This window comes from Perna viridis, chromosome 5, assembly GCF_037379345.1.
Source record: "Perna viridis isolate PV_CMFRI_1.1 ecotype Kerala chromosome 5, ASM3737934v1, whole genome shotgun sequence".
In the NCBI taxonomy this organism is placed as follows: Eukaryota; Metazoa; Mollusca; class Bivalvia; order Mytilida; family Mytilidae; genus Perna; species Perna viridis.
The window spans coordinates 20,560,541-20,578,262 of NC_142449.1; the positions used below are offsets into that span (position 1 = coordinate 20,560,541).

The following is a 17,722-nucleotide window of genomic DNA, read 5'->3' on the forward strand; positions in this document are numbered from 1 at the left end:
AAAACATGTAAAGATAATAATAATAACATTTACGTTTTTGTTTATTCACGTTTCTCCGACATGTAATTATTAGACTAAAACAACATGAATTAAGGTTAGGGATTATGGGGTCCTCAAAGGGGTCTTAAATTGTACGTAATACAGGCGATCTTGTACATGATAATGGAAACAGTTTTTTTTTCATCGTGATCTAAAATCTCTACATTTGTGTTAACTAAATGGAACCTAAAGTAATTTAGTAAGACATGAGTACACATGTAAAAGATACACGCTTCATATTTTAATTGATGTTTTACACAACTGGACATGTCAGTTACGACGTCAAAAAGAATGAATACTTGGTTCAGATTTTCGACGAGAAAATGTTTTTCATTTCTTATTATTCTATTTTATTTTACATTTCACTTTAAAGTTGGATACTTCTTACTCTGAAAAACACTGGGATTAAGTAATATTCATGGGAAAGACTTTAACAATTGTCCTTTAATTACATTTGTTATTGTTGTTTGAAATTTGGAATTCTAGTCGTTTAAATACATGTTTGATATATTACTATTAAAGTTTATTCAAATTTTTACAATTTTCTGTAAATGAGTTGTAAACTGTCGTGTTACCATTCATTTTATGAGCTTTTCATATTTATTATTTTTCACACAAAAACACTATTTATACATTTAAAAAGAATTTTTTTTGTGTTGCTATGTGCACATACACTTCATGCAATTGAAAAAGAACAGATATGGTATAATGTAACAAATGCAAACCACCATTACAACCAGCGGTAAATTTAATGCCTTCAGCGGTCACAACAAGAACTTCATCATGAGAATAACCTCATCTAATAGGGAGCTCTGAAAGGCCCCAAGTAAAAATTTAAGCAATGTTATTTTCTATGCATAGATAAAAATTGAAACAGACAATTAGAGACATTGACTGAACCAAACATAAAAAGCTTTATTACACAGGACATTATGTATGAAATTACACGTGTAAATGATTTATCTTTAAAATCCATGGAGTTAGTAAAAAAATATATACCCCCTTCAAGTACTGCTATTTTTTTATTTGACCCCCCCCCCCCCCCCCACCCACACCCCCAACTTTTTTGCCGGTCCCTTAATGGCAAATCTAATTATAAATGGTTCATTTCTGTACGCATTTTTTTTAATTTGTTGGGTTTTCTTTCGTTTTCGATATTTCATTTTTTATTTTGGTATATTTCAATGCTGTTTGTTTGATCTTACTATATACACATATTTCATTTGATTTTGTTATTTCGTTTCTTAGTTTACTGGTACCACTGTCAACTGGTACCAATTGACGTGACTATCAGAGACTTGGTATCAGTCAATACAACAAGGAAATTGAATCCGTAATAATCGATGATTATAGTGTTTTGGAGACAGTGTTGTATCTATGCTTTAAGGTATCTCATGGCAAGTAAGAGAGAAAAACTGAACAATAAACACAGTATATCTGTTATAACATGAAGGGTAATAACAAAATTACCGAACAGATAACCCCGTGCAGGTCCGGGTGTTAAAAGAATAGAGCAACTGGGATGTGTGCCCCAGGTGGTGGAACGGGGTACCCCTGGCGTATTACATGCTGGGGTTGTCAGGCTATAATACGGAAAACCTGACCGCAAACCATAGTGGTGCACCGTGTTGGGAAAGATGCCACATTCCTCGCACATTAAAGAACCCTGCTGTGGTATTCGATAGGAATAGGAACCTTTGCGCTCCGCCACAGGAGGCTAAATTGCCCGACCTTACCCATCCCCCCTTTTTCTAGTGGCAATCAAAATTTGTCGACCCTATTATCCTTGTGACCCATCCTTTTTTTTTTCATTTCATGTTCATTTTATCATCCATTTATGTTCATTGTCTGAATATAGCTGAAATATTGCTGCTCGGACATTAAACCCCAACAAACATACAAACAAACCGAACAGATAAAATATAGGCTGTAGTCAAGAGGAATAGTCTAAAGGAAAGTCCGCATAACAAAGGCAATATCAAGGTAAAAACCGGAAAGTTGGAAATTACCGTAATGGACCTAACTTAGGACAGTTATTTCAAAATGAAAGGTGGATTAAACCAGCTTTTATAGCACGCTAAATTCCCTGTTTCCATTAGGGCTCTTTATTTCCGGTATATTTCAACATGGCCGTGCAGCATAAAACATCGGTAAAATTAACATTTCTACCAATCTATGATTGATTGAATGATTTTTAGTGCCTAACACCCAAGTAGCAATATTTCAGCTATATCCAGACGATGAACATGAAATGAAACATGAGGCTCCCAGGAGTCTGAATCGCTCACCAGGTTGTATTTTGCCTTTCAAGGGCAAAAATTTAGCAAGAAGTTGTCCAACTTATTTTGACTCAAGAAGACTTTTGAAGGACTTATCATAAGGATCATTTCAGCGATTGAAAGTTTCTTTCTATCAATCATAGTTTTCAAGATATTGTCTGAAAACTAAAAAAAAAACAAAATATCATTTTTCCCCTTTCAAGGACAATGACTCTTCCTAGGAGTTGTCTGATAACTTTTATCCCTGACGTCCTTGGTAGTCCTAATAATAAGGATCATTTCAGCTATGAAAGAATTTGGCTAAACCTAACAGTTTTTGAGATATATGCGAAAAACTACTGTCTGACCCCTATGTTCTGTTTTTAGTAACAGTGCCATGTTTTTCGACAGATCAAAAATCCCCACATCAGTTCTATGCAGTATACCCAAGGAACATTCATACCAAGTTTGGTTTCAATTGGTCAAGTAGTGTCAGAGGATTTTCAGTATTTTTTATACAAGTAAATTTTGTGAAGAATTTCTACAGTCATCGTACCATTAGAATAATGATTTTGAAAGCCTTATTTTCCAAGCTTCACAATGGTATGCAACTTTCAGGTGTCATTTGTCCTTGGAATTCACATTGAAACATTGAAAGTTACTTGTTTGACATGTAAAGTAATGGAAACATTAGAAGTGGTTAGTAAGTCCATAAGCTAAATTATGGCATATTTCAGAGAAATGCATAATTTGATGAAAATTGCCTTTCCTGGTCATTACTTCCATTTTCATATTATATCCGTATAGTAATATTGGTAATCTGGCTATAGTTCAAGAGCTGTATTGTGTAAGATATTGTAAAAAAACAACATAGCAACAAGATTTTTATTAGTAAAACTGACTTGTATCTTGACGCTATCCATGAAATACATAATGTCACTGCTTGGAATATTCAAAGTACTCAAATGATCATACAACACAGACTAAGAATCATACAGTGATGAAATAGGCATGATATTAATTGTTGAAATCTGTCCTTTTTTTCATAATAATAAATGGTATTTGGTATTACAACTTTTTGAATTATCATAGATATCAGTTTGGTGTGACAAGTTAGTTAAAATTGTCATTTTTTAGCAATGTAGAGAAATCATCACTGAGGGGCATGATATAAAAATGACCATTTATTTGTAGTCCCATGTCTTATTTTGATAGTTTTGGTCTTATTAGACTTACCATATCAGAAGCTTACATAAAATGTTTTAAACAGATAAGATTTGGCCACAGATAGATCTCATCGTGCTGAACACTTTTACCCTATGTCAGATTTTAGCTAAATCTAATGGTTTTGGAGATATATGAGAAAAACTACTGTCTGACCTCTATGTTCTCTTTTTAGTAACAGCGGCCATGTTTTTAGATGGATAAAAAATCCCCACATCTGTTCAATGCAGGATACCCCAAGGAACATTTATATAAAGTTTCGTTCCAATTGGTCAAATAGTGTCAGATGAAAAGATTTTTGAGAGAAGTAACATTTATAAATATCAAAAAATGTTGAAAAAGGGCAATAACTCCAACATGACTTAACGAATTAGAAGGACAATTTGACCACAGATAGATCTCATCATGCTGAACACTAACCATATGTCAGAATTTGGCTAAACCTAATGTTGGAGATGCATGTGAAAAACTACTGTCTGACCCCTATGTTCTATTTTTAGCTCACCTAGCCAATGGCCAGGTGAGCTATTGCCATCACTTGGCCTTTGTCATCGTCGTTAACAATTTTTCAAAACTGTCCTCCACTGACACTACTTGACCAATTGGAACCGAACTTGGTATGAATGTTCCTTGGGATATAGTGCATAGAACTGATATGGGGATTTATGATCCATCGAAAATTATGGCTGCTGTTACTAAAAAATAGAACATAGGGGGTCAGACAGTACTTTTTCACATATATCTCCAAAACCATTAGATGTACCCAAATTCTGAGGTGAGTAAAAGAGTGCAGCATGATGAGATCTATCTTCCTTGAAATTTTCATTTTAATCTGTTATGCCATTTTGGAGTTATTGCCCTTTTTCAACGTTTTTTGCCATTTTGAATGTATTTTCTTTCAAAAATCTTCTCATCTGATACCACTAGATCAATTGGAACCAAACTTAGTGTGAATGTTCCTTGGGATATCCTGCATAGAACTGATTTGGGGATTTTTGATCTGTTGAAAAAACATGACCACTGTTACTTAAAAAAGAACATAGGGGAATAGAGTTGTCAAACAGTACTTTTTTGCATATTTCTCCAAAACCATTAGATTTAGCCAAATTCTGACGTAAGGTTAAAGTGTTCAGCATGATGAGATCTATCTTCCATAAAATTTTCATTTTCACTGTTAAGCTATGTTGGAGTTATTGCCCTTTTTCAACTTGCTTTTGCTATATTTAATGTTATTTTTTTTCAAAAATCTCTGATACTACTTGATCAATTGGAACCAAACTTGGTATGAATGTTCTTTGGGGTATCGTGCATAGAACTTAAGTTGGGACTTTTGATACTTCGAAAAACACTGCTGCCATTACTAAAAATAGAACATAGTGGTCAGACTGTAGTCTTTTGCATATATCTCCAAAACTGTTAGGTTTAGCCGAATTCTGACTTAGGGTAAAAGTGTAGAATACAATATTTAATTTACTGGATAAAAGTGTTCAGCATGATGAGATCTAGTTGTGGTTCAATTTTTGGTTTAATCCATTAAGCCATGTTGGAGTTATTGCCCTTTTTTTATGTTTTTTTTGCTATTTTTGATGTTATATCTCTTAAAAATCTTCTCCCCTGATCCTACTTGAATAATTGAGACCAAACTTGGTATGAATGTTCCTTGGGTTATCCTGCATAGAACATAATTGGGGACTTTTGATACTTTGAAAAACATGGCCGTTGTTACTAAAAATAGAACATAGGGGTCAGACAGTAGTTTTTTTGCATATATCTCCAAAACTGTTAGGTTTAGCTAAATTCTTTCAATAGCAGAAATAATCCTTATTATTAGGACTACAAAAGTCTTCAGGGATAAAAGTTGTCAGAGGACTCCTTGTAAGAGTTATTGCCCTTGAAAGGGGAAAAATGACGTTTTTGTTTTGTTTTTTCTGTACAGTTTACAGCCAATATCTTAAAAACTATGATAGATTGAAAGAAACTTTCAATCGCTGAAATGACTTTATGATAATTCCTACCAAAGTCTTCTTGAATTAAAATAGTTGACAATTTCTTGTTGAATTTATTGCCCTTGAAGGGCAAAATTCAACCAGGTGAGCAATTCAGGCACCTGGGAGCCTCTTGTTTGATTTTTTTTGCTTTTTTTCATATTATTTCTTTCAAAAATCTTCTGCTCTGACACTACTTGACCAATTGAAAACAAACTTGATATGAATGGTCCATTGAGTATCCTGCATAGAACTGTAGTGTGGATTTTTGATCCATTGAAAAACATAGCTGCCATTACTAAAATTGGACCTAGGGGTCAGACAATAGTTTTTCACATATATATCCAAGACAGTCGGGTTTAGCCAAATTCTGACATTAGGTAATAGTGTTCAGCATGATGAAATCTATCTTGTCGATTTTCTTTTTAATCTGTTAAGCCATATTTGAGTTATTGCCCTTTTTCAACATTTTTTTCTATTGTTAATGTAATTTCTTTCAAAAATATTCTTCTTTGACACTACTTGATCAATTGGAACCAAACTTGGTATGAATGTTCCTTGGGGTGTCCTGCATGTAATTGTTTTGGGGATTTTCAATCATTCAAAAACATGGCCGCCGTTACTTAAACAAGAACATAGGGGTCAGACAGTACTTTTTCACATATATCTCCAAAACCATTAGGTTTTGCTGAACTCTTTCCATATGATAAGTCCTATCAAAGACTTCTCGAGTCAAAATTTTTGGACAACTCATTATTTGATTTATTGTTCTTTAAAGACAAAATTTAACCAGGTGAGAGATTCAGGCTCCTGGAAGCCTCTTGTTTATTTTTTATGAAAGTTTATGGTATTTCAAGTCTAATAAGACCAAAACTATCAAAATGAGACATGGGACTACAAAGAAATTGCCATTTTTTATATCATGCCTGACAGTTATATTTTTCTTAAAATGACAATTTTAGGTAACTTGTCATACGAATTTGATATCTGTGATAATTCAAGAAGTTGTAGTAGTTAATATCATTAATCCTTATGAAAAAAGGACATATTTCAACAACTAATATCATGCCTTTTTTATCACTGTGTGATACTTATTCTGTGCTATATGACAATTTCAGTACTTTGAATATCCCAAGCAGTGACATTAGGAATTTCAGGGACGAGTCAGTTATACTGATAAAAATCTTGTTGCTATGTTGTTTTTTTAAATACCTTGCACAATGCACCTCTTAAAATATAGCCAGATTACCAATATCACTACACTGATTTTATGGGAAAATGGAAATAAAGACCAAGAAAGGCAATTTTCATCAAATTATTCAAATCTTCACACATTTGACAGTTCTAACATTGTTGAAAATTTTCAGACCCTTATATGCTAACGCTATCTTCCCTTTATCAATTTGTTTCAATGGAGCTGTGTAGTAATATTACATAAAGTTCAACCCTTACAGATCATTTCATCTTTTAATGTAAACTTCCTGTTCTCTTACAAGCAAAAAACACACGTAGAACACATGAATGATCTTTAAAAAATACTGTACATGTTGATCTCGTATGAAGCTAGAATTGTTAGTTTTACAGCACTGATAAGCAGAATTATGTGGTACAATAATATATAATTACATGTATGCAAATATTTGTGAATGTAAAAGTACTAAAATTACAAGTGCAAGAGGACACTAACAATGTAAGTGGCTTAAAAAGGGGGAATTTTCCATAATTTCACTATAACTTCAAAACACTTAAAGCAATTTTCATGAATCTTTGTTCAATGAATGTCTTGTTTTATTTACCTTTATGTAAGCTTCTGTGTAATTTTTATATATTTTTTGTCAATTATTTATCACAATTAAATTCAGAGCTGTTTTAAGCTTGAATTTTGCCCATATTTACCCATTTGTTCAGGGTTCACCCTCTGCAGGGGTATCTAGCTGCGCTCTACATTTTATTGAGTCATAAATGGCTAAAGGGAGTCATGTCCCAAATGAATTAGCTTTTTAAAATTTTTTTCTGTCTTGAAATTTTTTTTATTATATATCATTATTTAGTGCTCCGCAATCATTTGACAAATGTTGAATCTAATGAATAAACACAGGTACCATCATCAAATTCTTTTAATTAAATCAAAACAATGATTTGAAGTAGGGAACTGTCATAAACATGGCCCCTGTTACTAAAAATTGAATGTAGGTGTCAGAAGTTTTTTTACATATTTCTCAGAAACTGTTAGGTTTAGCCAAAAACTGATAGGGAAAAAAGTGCTCAGCATGATGTGATTTACATGTATCTGTTTTCAAATTTTCGTGTTAATCTGTTATAAGTTAACATCCTTTTGCTATTTTTAAATGTTATTACTTTTAAAAAAATTCTTCCCAGAAACTACAGGACAGAATTCAAAGAAAACTTATGTGAATGTTCTCTAGGTTTGTTAGGTGTTAGGATTTTATTCATGAAAAAACATTAGATATGAAAACTATGGCCACTTTTACGAAAAGCAAGTCTGTCAGGTGAGTGATTCAGGCTTTTTAGAGCCCTAGTTTTAATAATCTCTGCTGTGTTAATTGTATTATCATAACCTTAATTCACTGCTGTATCAAGCTTGAACATTGTGTCCATAACTTTCACAACTGTTTCATGTTTTACAATTTACCTCAAAAGAGCATTTTGTGGGTAGAATTTTAACATTTTCATTTCTATAATTTTTTTCTGGCTGGGGTCATTATAGAATTCTCTGAGAACCTTGTTCCAAAAAACTATTTTAAATGGACCGAGCATTTACAATAAAACATAATGTTATTCATTTCTAAATTCCTCAATGGGTTCTTTCCAGGATCTTCATTCACTCTTAAGTTTAATTGTCCTCGACATCAGAACAGTAAAACCACAATAATATATCTATTCTATACTTGTATATTCAAAATCAATCTTAACAAAAACAAACTCAAATCATTAGGTTATACCCAAACCCTTCATAGAAACTTCTCATTGAGCATGCTCAGTGAGATAATCAAAAGAACATTTATTGAAACAAAATGGACAAAATATTAAACTTAGGCCACACCAATTAAATTTCTTGTTCTACAGATTTTACCACCTGAAAAATTGTGATGAGCGAGTGAGTTTGAAAATGAAATCAAAAAGTAAAGGTGATTTTTTTTTGGGGGGGGGGAGGGGGCAATACTTAAAATTGTAGATTTTGGAGGTTTATCAATGAAAAAATGGTTGTATGAATCTTCCTTTACCACTTAGATTTAGGTTTTTAAGATTGAATATCAATTGCATAGGCATTTTATTTCAGTTCACAATAACTGTGAAAACATAAAGTGATGTTGTCCTTGCCATGTTTCTTTTCGTTTGGTGTTCTCAGTTTTGCTTTTTGTCCCTCAATTTCTTTTCCTGATATTGGACCTTTGCCCAAGTCATTGAATCAAATAATATAGGTCAAAGTGATTTGAAAATCATTTTATTGTGGAGAACTTCTCAAGATGCCTTAATAGTTGTATTTACCAGTGTTTTGGTTATTTGTATACCATTGTTGTCTCATGGTTATTGGAAATTCAGTAAGTGAAGACAGTATCATTATCATACCATGTCTATTTTCAAAAATAAGGACCTAAATTAAAAACTTTCCTAAAATTAAGCTTAAAATACAAGGAAATTCTACCTAACATTTATTGGAAAATGAAACATTACATGATGCAACCACATGTTTAGCATCACTGCTATACACATTGACACAGTGTCTACTTTCTGAGGTTTGGGCCTACACCAAGGACTTCACAAAGTGCGACAAATATTATCTGCTGCGATGTGTTTAGATAAGGGAACTCAGGTCTTTTTTTAAGTGTACCTCTTGAAATAATCATTGAACAGCCAAACCTTTATTTTGTGAACACTAAATATAAAAAAAAATCTACAAGAGTTCCACGGTCACAAGTTATTGCCATTGAATGAAATATACTACCCCTTGAGCGTTCTTAATTTTCACATCTTCATAGTCAACAATCATCCCTGACTTTGAAAAAAATCTGTGTTAATACATGTACTAAAAACAATTTAAAGGACCCTGATTTCTCTCCGAAATCAAACACTCTGGCGAAATTATAATTTTGAATCATAATAAAAAAAATATGATGCAGGAAACTGGCACAATTTCTTTTCCAGATGCTACAAAGGGGAAAATTTTAATAATATTTACTTCTCGTTTTGAAAAAAAACTATGTGCAGGCAGGTCCATCAAACAATACATTAAATTGGTGTGGCCTTATTTCTATATTTGTATGATCCTTATAAAACACAATTAACTGAATTGTTATCGCTAAGCCTGAGACTCACCTGAAGGTTACTTTATATGAAATTACTAACACACACTACTTCTTGGAAGTTTCAACTTAAAAACCACTATTAGAAACATAATTATTTAGATGTTTTGATCACTTTAGCGAAACTTTCATCCATGCTCTGTGACCACAAGATTAAAAAGACCTTACTTATTGCAATGCTTTTAAGGCAAGGGGGTTTACAAATTATCAGCCATACTGATGGGTTTCCCCCTGTCAAATAAACTATTTCAACTTATTGTATGCTAAATACCTATTGCATTAGCCAAGTACAAATGTAACTACTTCAACAATATCATAGAACCAGCTATATACTTTTATAATGCAGCACTAGCCTCACCTTAAAAATGTGTAATAGACTGTATTAAGAAAGATCTATATTTAAAGCTGTCATGATGGTCAGTGTAATTGTTATCATAACAGATTAAAGGGATTCAACTGATGCATTTTGCTGATAATAGCTATCATATAATTTGTCTAACTTTAAACAAAAATGACAACAATATTCATTGTAACTGACAGCTGATGCAGATTCAGTATTAGTATTTTTTTTTTTTTTGCAAAGTATTTAAATCTGTTTAATTTATATTCAACACTTGAATGGTATTCCATCAGTGATTGTGGTTCATATAATAGTATCATGCTGTTGTTGCCGTCATCCGTAAACACTCTCTCATCCACTTAATAACTGGAGTATAAGTGTGTAGATCTATATGAAATTATACCACAAGGTGCCAAACCAGAAAAAGAATTTTAGGATAAATTTTAGGCGTTATGAATTGAATGGTTTTGGAATTAGGGACCAAAAAGCACCAGAAACAAGTAATTTCATGACGTCTGGATAACAACTTAGGTAAATATGAAAGGCTCTCTTTGAAATTATATCACAAAAGAAATGCTAGTTTGATTTTGGGGGTTGTGAATAGATGTGTTTAAGAATACAGGGTCAAAAATAGGCATTTTCCTGATATTTTGACAATAACTTGACTATTAGTAATTGGATCTTGTTGATATATTACCACAAGGTGCCATACTACCAAAGGAAAGCTTAGGATGATTTTTGAGGTTATGACATGAACTGTTTAGAAATGAAAAGCCAAATTAAAGGACCAGAAAACAGCAGATTCTTGATGTTCGTACAATAACTTGTTGGATCTCTTTTAAATTTTACCACAATCATGACAATGTGTCAATCCATAATAATAAAGTTTGGATTGAATTTTGGGTTGGGACTTGAACTGTTTAAGAATGAGGGGCCCAGAAACAAGCATTTTTAGAAGCAGTTTTAGAACTCCATGAAATTATACAGCAAGATGCTATACAATATAAAGAGGATGACAAGGATTAATTTTTAGCTCACCTGGCTCTTGGCCAGGTGAGCTATTGCTATCACTTAGCATCCGTCATCGTCGTTAACAATTTTTCAAAACTCTTCTCTGAAACTACTTGACCAATTTGAACCAAACTTGGTATGAATGTTCCTTGGGGTATCCTGCATAGAACTTATGTGGGGATTTTTGATCCGTCGAAAAACATGGCCGCCATTACTAAAAATAGAACATAGTGGTCAGACAGTAGTTTTTTGCATATATCTCGCCAAATTTTGACAGGATAAAAGTGTTTAGCATGATGAGATCTATCTGTGGTCAAATTTTCAGCATGATATGTTAAGCCATGTTGGAGTTATTGCCCTTTTTCGACGTTTTTTTTTGCTATTTTGAATATTGTTTCTTTCAAAAATCTTCTCTTCTGACACCACCTGACTAATTGAAACCAAACTTGGTATGAATGTTTCTCGGGGTATTGTGCATAAAACTGGTGTGAGGATTTTTGATCCATTGAAAAGCATGGCCCCCATTACTAAAAATAGAACATGGGGGTAAGACAGTAGTTTTTTGCATTTATTTCCTAAACGGTTAGGTTTAGCCAAATTCTGACATTGGGGAAGGGGGGGGGAGTGTTCAGCATGATGAGATCTATCTGTGGTCAAAATTTGGTGAAAATCTGTGGATCCATGTTGGAGTTATTGCCCTTTTTGGACGTTTTTTTCTGTTTATGATGTTATTACTTTAAAAAATCTTCTCCTCAGAAACTGCTTTACAGAATTCAATGAAAGTTGACATTTTTGTTTTATAGGGTATCCTTAAAGAAATAACAGATTTTTGATCGCTGAAAAAACATGGCTGCCATTTCTAAAAATAGAACAATGGGTCAGACAGCAGATTCTTGCATATATCTCCAAATCTGTTCAGTTTAGCCAATAGCTTTCAATTGCTGAAATGATCCTTATTATAAGGCTTACAAATGTGTCCAATGAATCAAATGGAGTCAAAATAGTCTGACAACTCCTTGTTAGAGTAATTGCCCTTAAAAGGCAAAAATTTAACCAGGTGAGTGATTCAGGCTCCTGAGAGCCTCTTGTTGATACTTGTTGGATTTGAAACGTGTTCAAATCTGTATCAGTAGTACATGTATGTGTTACATTATAATATTTGTTCATGAGATAGGGTAAAATATTTAGTTGGAATTGCACACCATACAAATTGTTCCATTTTAGGTCTTACTCAATATAGTTGCATATTATCTATTTATTGATTTTAAACATGTTTATCTTTTGAGGTGATTAGAGGTAAGCACAATGTAACATGTTTAAAAAGGTTCATTAAAGTAAATATAAGAGATATTATACATGTACTAATATAATTATTACTGGTATAAACTACATGTATGTGGTGAGAAATAAATGTTTTTTTTATTTTTGTCCCCCACGACGCATTGCGAGGGGACATGGAAATGCTGGGCGTTCGTCCATCTGTCCGTCTGTTTTCTGCACTTTTTTTGTTATTATGAAGAGTTACAGATTAAGTTCGACTTTGGTTACGGTTGAATGATTTTTACAGAAATTAAGGCCCTTGGACTTACAAAAATGTCAGTGAATTCACAGTTTTCCGCACATTTTTTTGTAATGCTTTCACCAATTGATTTTAGATTTTGTAGTCTTACTATGAGAAGTTACAGATTAGGTTCGACTTTTTAGGGTTGAATGATTGGAAGTTATTAGCCATTAGACTTAGAAAATTTCAGTGAATTTAAAGTTTTTCTCACTTTTTTTTTTCGCGGGGGACATTGGAACAGTTCTTTTATTTTTTTACAACCAGATGAGTAACTAACAAATTTATATGGATATGAAAGGTTCAGTGTAACAGTTTTTGTGGACTTACATTTATCATTCACTCTTTTATTACTAGTTACATTTTCATAGGTGAAATTGGGGGAAGGGGAGGATGACATTACCACACCTGTTATGAAATTGAAATTTTTCAAAGAGTTATATATTTTATGTCAAAACCTGAAGAATACTCACCAAGGAAATGTATAGTTTAATAATTTTGTTTATTTAATTGTCTAATTATACATGCTGCAAACAAAGTTGGGCAGGGGGTATATAGGAATCACCCAATCTGTTTGTCCATCAGTCTTTTGTCAGTGCAACTCCTTCTAAATCGACAAAGGAATTTTCATGAAATTATACAGGTTGGTTCATTGACATTATCATTATATCAAAGACTTGTCCCTTGTGGTCCTACAAAATTGTTACTACGGGTATTCTTTGACTTGTTTATTTTTTCAGTAACAATTCTTGTTTATTTTTTCAGTAACAAATATCGAGTCAAAGTAAGGAATTGTTTAAATGGAACTTTTAAAGTTCTTTGAATGGTATTCATTCTCAGTCAGAATCTTATTCTGTGTCGAACCTTGAACCACAATCCAAACTCTGAACTGTATTAAGCTTGAATGTTTTGTCCATATTTGCCCCAACTGTTCAGGGTTTGATCACTGCTGTCATATTAAGCTGCACCCTGTGAAGCATTTTAATTACAGATGTATTAAACTGTTAACCCATCATCCATGGTCAGCTTTCAAGTCTCAAACCCATTTCTTGCATAGGACATGGTACATATGTACTCAGTGGAATGTTTTATTTTATTTTTTAGGATTTGCCTACAATACAATGTCTATTGGAACTAAGTTGGTAATTACAGCATGTTTATTGGCTTTTGAGTTCCAAGATCTGTATGCACAAGGTAATTTTATGCTTAAAAATGTCAAAAGTTACTAAGACTGGAAACAAAATTGAAAGAACACTTCAACATTTTTAACTCCATCCTAATTAAATTTGTAAAAAAAATTATGTTCAAACTGTTACAAAATGTTGTCAGTACTCAACTGTTGCTAATCTTGTCACTTGATCCCCGTCTAATTATACAACTCCAAAGATGGCAGTTGTATAATGTTATGGTGCACACACACACACACAGAGTTGTCATCTGCAAACATTTGGTTTCTGCAGATTAACTTTGAGTAAAGGTGAACGGATCTCTATGATTTGTGCCACAAGGTCTCATACCACAATTTCTGGCTTGGATTAACTTTGTAGGTTATGACAGGAGCCTCGTGTCATATGATATTTCTTAAGAAGGAGGAGAAAAAAATTAACATTGAATACCATCTCTTTTTATTCCCAAACCAAATAACCAAATGAAATGTAAGGCACCGACCATTTGTATACACCTTTCAAAATTTGGCAGTACGTATTATGGTATACAAATGTCTGGCGTCAGTCCGTTGTAAACATACTGAACCATAACTTGAGAACAACTTATCCAAATTTCTTGAAATTCAATGTAGTTGTTTCTTATGATAGTCAAAGAGTCTGTATACTTTGTGGTGAAAATCACATTTAAATTTTTAAAGTTGCAGGACTTTGTAACTGTAATAGGGGATGTTTTTTTTTTACATGTCCTGCAACATCTCAAAAATAAGTTATGATTACTGCTTAAAACTGTAAACACTTGTTAGTTATATTGATCTAAAGGTCTATGTACTTTTTGGTGATGATTCTATGTTCAAATTATTGATTTTTTTTTTTGTAAAAGAACGATGTTTCTTTCACATGTCGCACCTTAAGGCTAGAAACCACTAATTCACTTCCCATAGGCTTCTATGCAAATTTCACAATATTCAATGGTTTCTCTGGACTTTACCTTAACTTTAACCTGCAGAGGACTATATATCAGCATGATTCTACATGTCAGCTTACAATCCTCAGAATGGCATGTGGGGTTAGCAGACTTGCAGTGCAGTACTGGTCACCGGAAGTGAAGTGTCTATAAATAGCATGGGAAATCCCAGTGTTTTCACAAGATAGGGGTATATTTATAAATCATTATGGAGATTAGGCTCCACATCACAAGAAGCAAAATGCACCTATAAAATGTACAGAATGTTTTTTCCTTTCAGAAGCTGTTTAAATTTTTTAAATAAGATGAGAACTCTTCACAGCACCATGAGGAACAGGGGTAATTTCTGCGTAGGACTATTTTTGCGTACGTTCCAAATGCTCATTGGTTGAATTGGTGGTCTGTAACCATAACTTGAGAAAAACATATCCAAACTGCTTGAAATTTAAAATTGTTGTTTCCTTTGATGGTCAAATGTCTGTATACTTTTTTGTGAAAATATGTGTAAAACTTTTCAAGTTCCAAAACTTTGTAACTAAAATAGGTGGTGTATTTTTTAACGTCATTTCGTATCTCAAAAACAATTTATGGTTATATTTTTAAACTTTACACACTTGTTAGTGACATTAATTTAAAGATCTAAATACTTTTTGATGATGATTCAATATTTTATTTTCTAGTTATTGAGTTTTTTGTAAAAAATAGGTTGTGTATTGCTGCTCGGACGTTAAACCCCAACAATCAATCAATCAATCATTTTTCACATGTCACGCTGTATCTCAAAAACAATTTATGGTTATTGTTTAAACTTAATACACTTATTAGTCGTATCAATTAGAAAATCTGTTTACTTTTTCATGATGATTATTTATTTTATTTTTTAGTAATTTAATTTTTTATGGATTTTTTATGTAAAAAAGGGGTGTTTTTTTTTTCACATTTTGTGCTGTATGAGGGAAATTCAAGAGGTGCATTAATCCTTAAAAAATATGTATGGGTAGTTGGGTCACAAAAAACTGCCTTTCAACCCTCCCATACATGATGGAGTAGCCCTTAAAAAGAACCAATATGGGGGATTTATATTTTTCTTTTGCTTTGAGAAACATGAAAACTGAAATATGTTCCGTATTTTCCGGTCTATAAGTCAATGTGGAGTATAAGTCAGATTGCCTAATTTTGACCAAAATCATCGAAGAAAACATAGATATGTCAAATTTGGCAGACAAGTCAAGGATAAGCAGTTCTTTTTCACAAAAAATCTTGTGTAAAATTAATCGTAAGTTATGATATCATAGTAAATAAAAGTATTGTGACGTCATAACTTGCGACTAATTTTACAGTTACGATTTTTTGTGAAAAGGGCAACAGACATTTGCATTTTTATTGTGGGTATCAGCAGAGATCCAAGTTGAGCTGTTTGTTTTCAACAGCATATTATTCTACTCCATGTATAAAATTTCTGAATTAAATTAATAATTGTGTTTTTGTTAAAGAGCTTGACCATGAGTTCAATTATTCTTATTTAATGGTGTGTCAATAGTTCTGAAACCCTAGATCATCAGGTGTACAAAATCATAAACATGTCAAACGTGGGCACCCTTGAGTGAAATAAGCGGGAAATTTGTTTGATGAATTTGTCATAATTACGAGCGGTAATTAATAGACAATATAACCTGGTATTATGAATAGAAATACAATAGTAGATAATTGTTACCTGCAAATTTGGTTGCAATTAGCCATTTAGATGACACCTTAACTAATTATAATTTGAGCCACCTGCGAATGTGTTACGACATACTGTAAATGGTTATAAATTTGCATATTTAAAGGACCGATAACTCTCACTCTTCACGTTGACGTACTCCCAAACAGAGTGGGGAAATGCTCTCGAACCCACATGGGTCTGGGAGTAGGCCAGAGCGTCAACAGAGCAGCCCAGCCGCTAGTAAGACATACTCTGACTGAGTTCTTCGGTCGGGTATCCCGAAGGCTGGGCTCTGCTACCTCTAACTACTAACAGACATTTACTTACAGGAGATCTGTAAGGATAATCAAGACTGTAAAAACCCACAATCATCATCACCGATAACTCCAGAACACTTGATCAAGGTTTTCTAGTCACAAAAGAGTTTTGTTAACGTATCTTCCAGAGTTTGTTTATATATTTTAATGGTTTTCAAGTTTTTATTAACATCATCATATTAATTCATAAAGGATAGCAGCAATGATCTATAATATTCGAATTCAGTCGTTCGTTTGACTGTTTGAGTGATGGCTTTCATTGATTGCAGTTTACCAAAAATTTTGAATTAAAGAAATCAAAAGTGAACTAAACAAGTCGAATGAAATGCATTGTAGATGAACATTTTTGCTTGAAAAATCCTTCTACAAATATTTATTAGCTCTAACACAGTTACAACAAGTGTTTTTGACCAATCTTAAAATTACATGAATTGAACATATTGAACATGTGTTATATATATATAATGTATGGTAGTTACAAATGTAGCTTACTGAATTGAAGTTATAAAGGGTTATGAAAATACAATTTATATATTAAATGATAAGACTTTTTCTTTTTTCCATGCAATCTGATATGAAATTGGAAGACAACCTCAGTAATTAAGGATTATTACTGTTAAACAATATACTTAGTTTTTTTTTATAATATTAAACGTATGAAAGTTTTTATATAAAGAAATTTTTCAGTTTTAGTTCATCTCTAAGTGTGTTGTATAGATCACGCTCAAATAAGAAATGTTCTTCGTCTTCAATGTTAATATGGTATACGAGGCATATTCTATTGTCATTTGGAATATGTAGGTGTCTTCCTCTCTCAATCATAAGCTAAT

The 17,722-nt window shown here is 32.7% G+C and overlaps 1 protein-coding gene across 6 annotated transcripts in view; it reads left to right on the top strand.

Moving 5' to 3' along the window:
• The window catches only part of LOC148616450 (uncharacterized), a 66,861-nt gene that overhangs the window by 2,321 nt on the left and 46,818 nt on the right, over positions 1-17,722 (top strand). For 2 of the 6 annotated variants that reach the window (XM_088583503.1, XM_088583501.1), the window contains exons 1-2: positions 1,303-1,426; positions 13,845-13,934. In XM_088583503.1, coding sequence (XP_088439629.1) covers positions 13,862-13,934 — 73 coding nt within the window. In that variant the 5' untranslated portion in view covers positions 1,303-1,426; positions 13,845-13,861. Of the gene's footprint in view, positions 1-1,302; positions 1,441-13,844; positions 13,935-17,722 lie in introns of those variants that run through there. The other 4 variants (XM_088583500.1, XM_088583499.1, XM_088583504.1 and 1 more) reach the window with 2 other exon arrangements.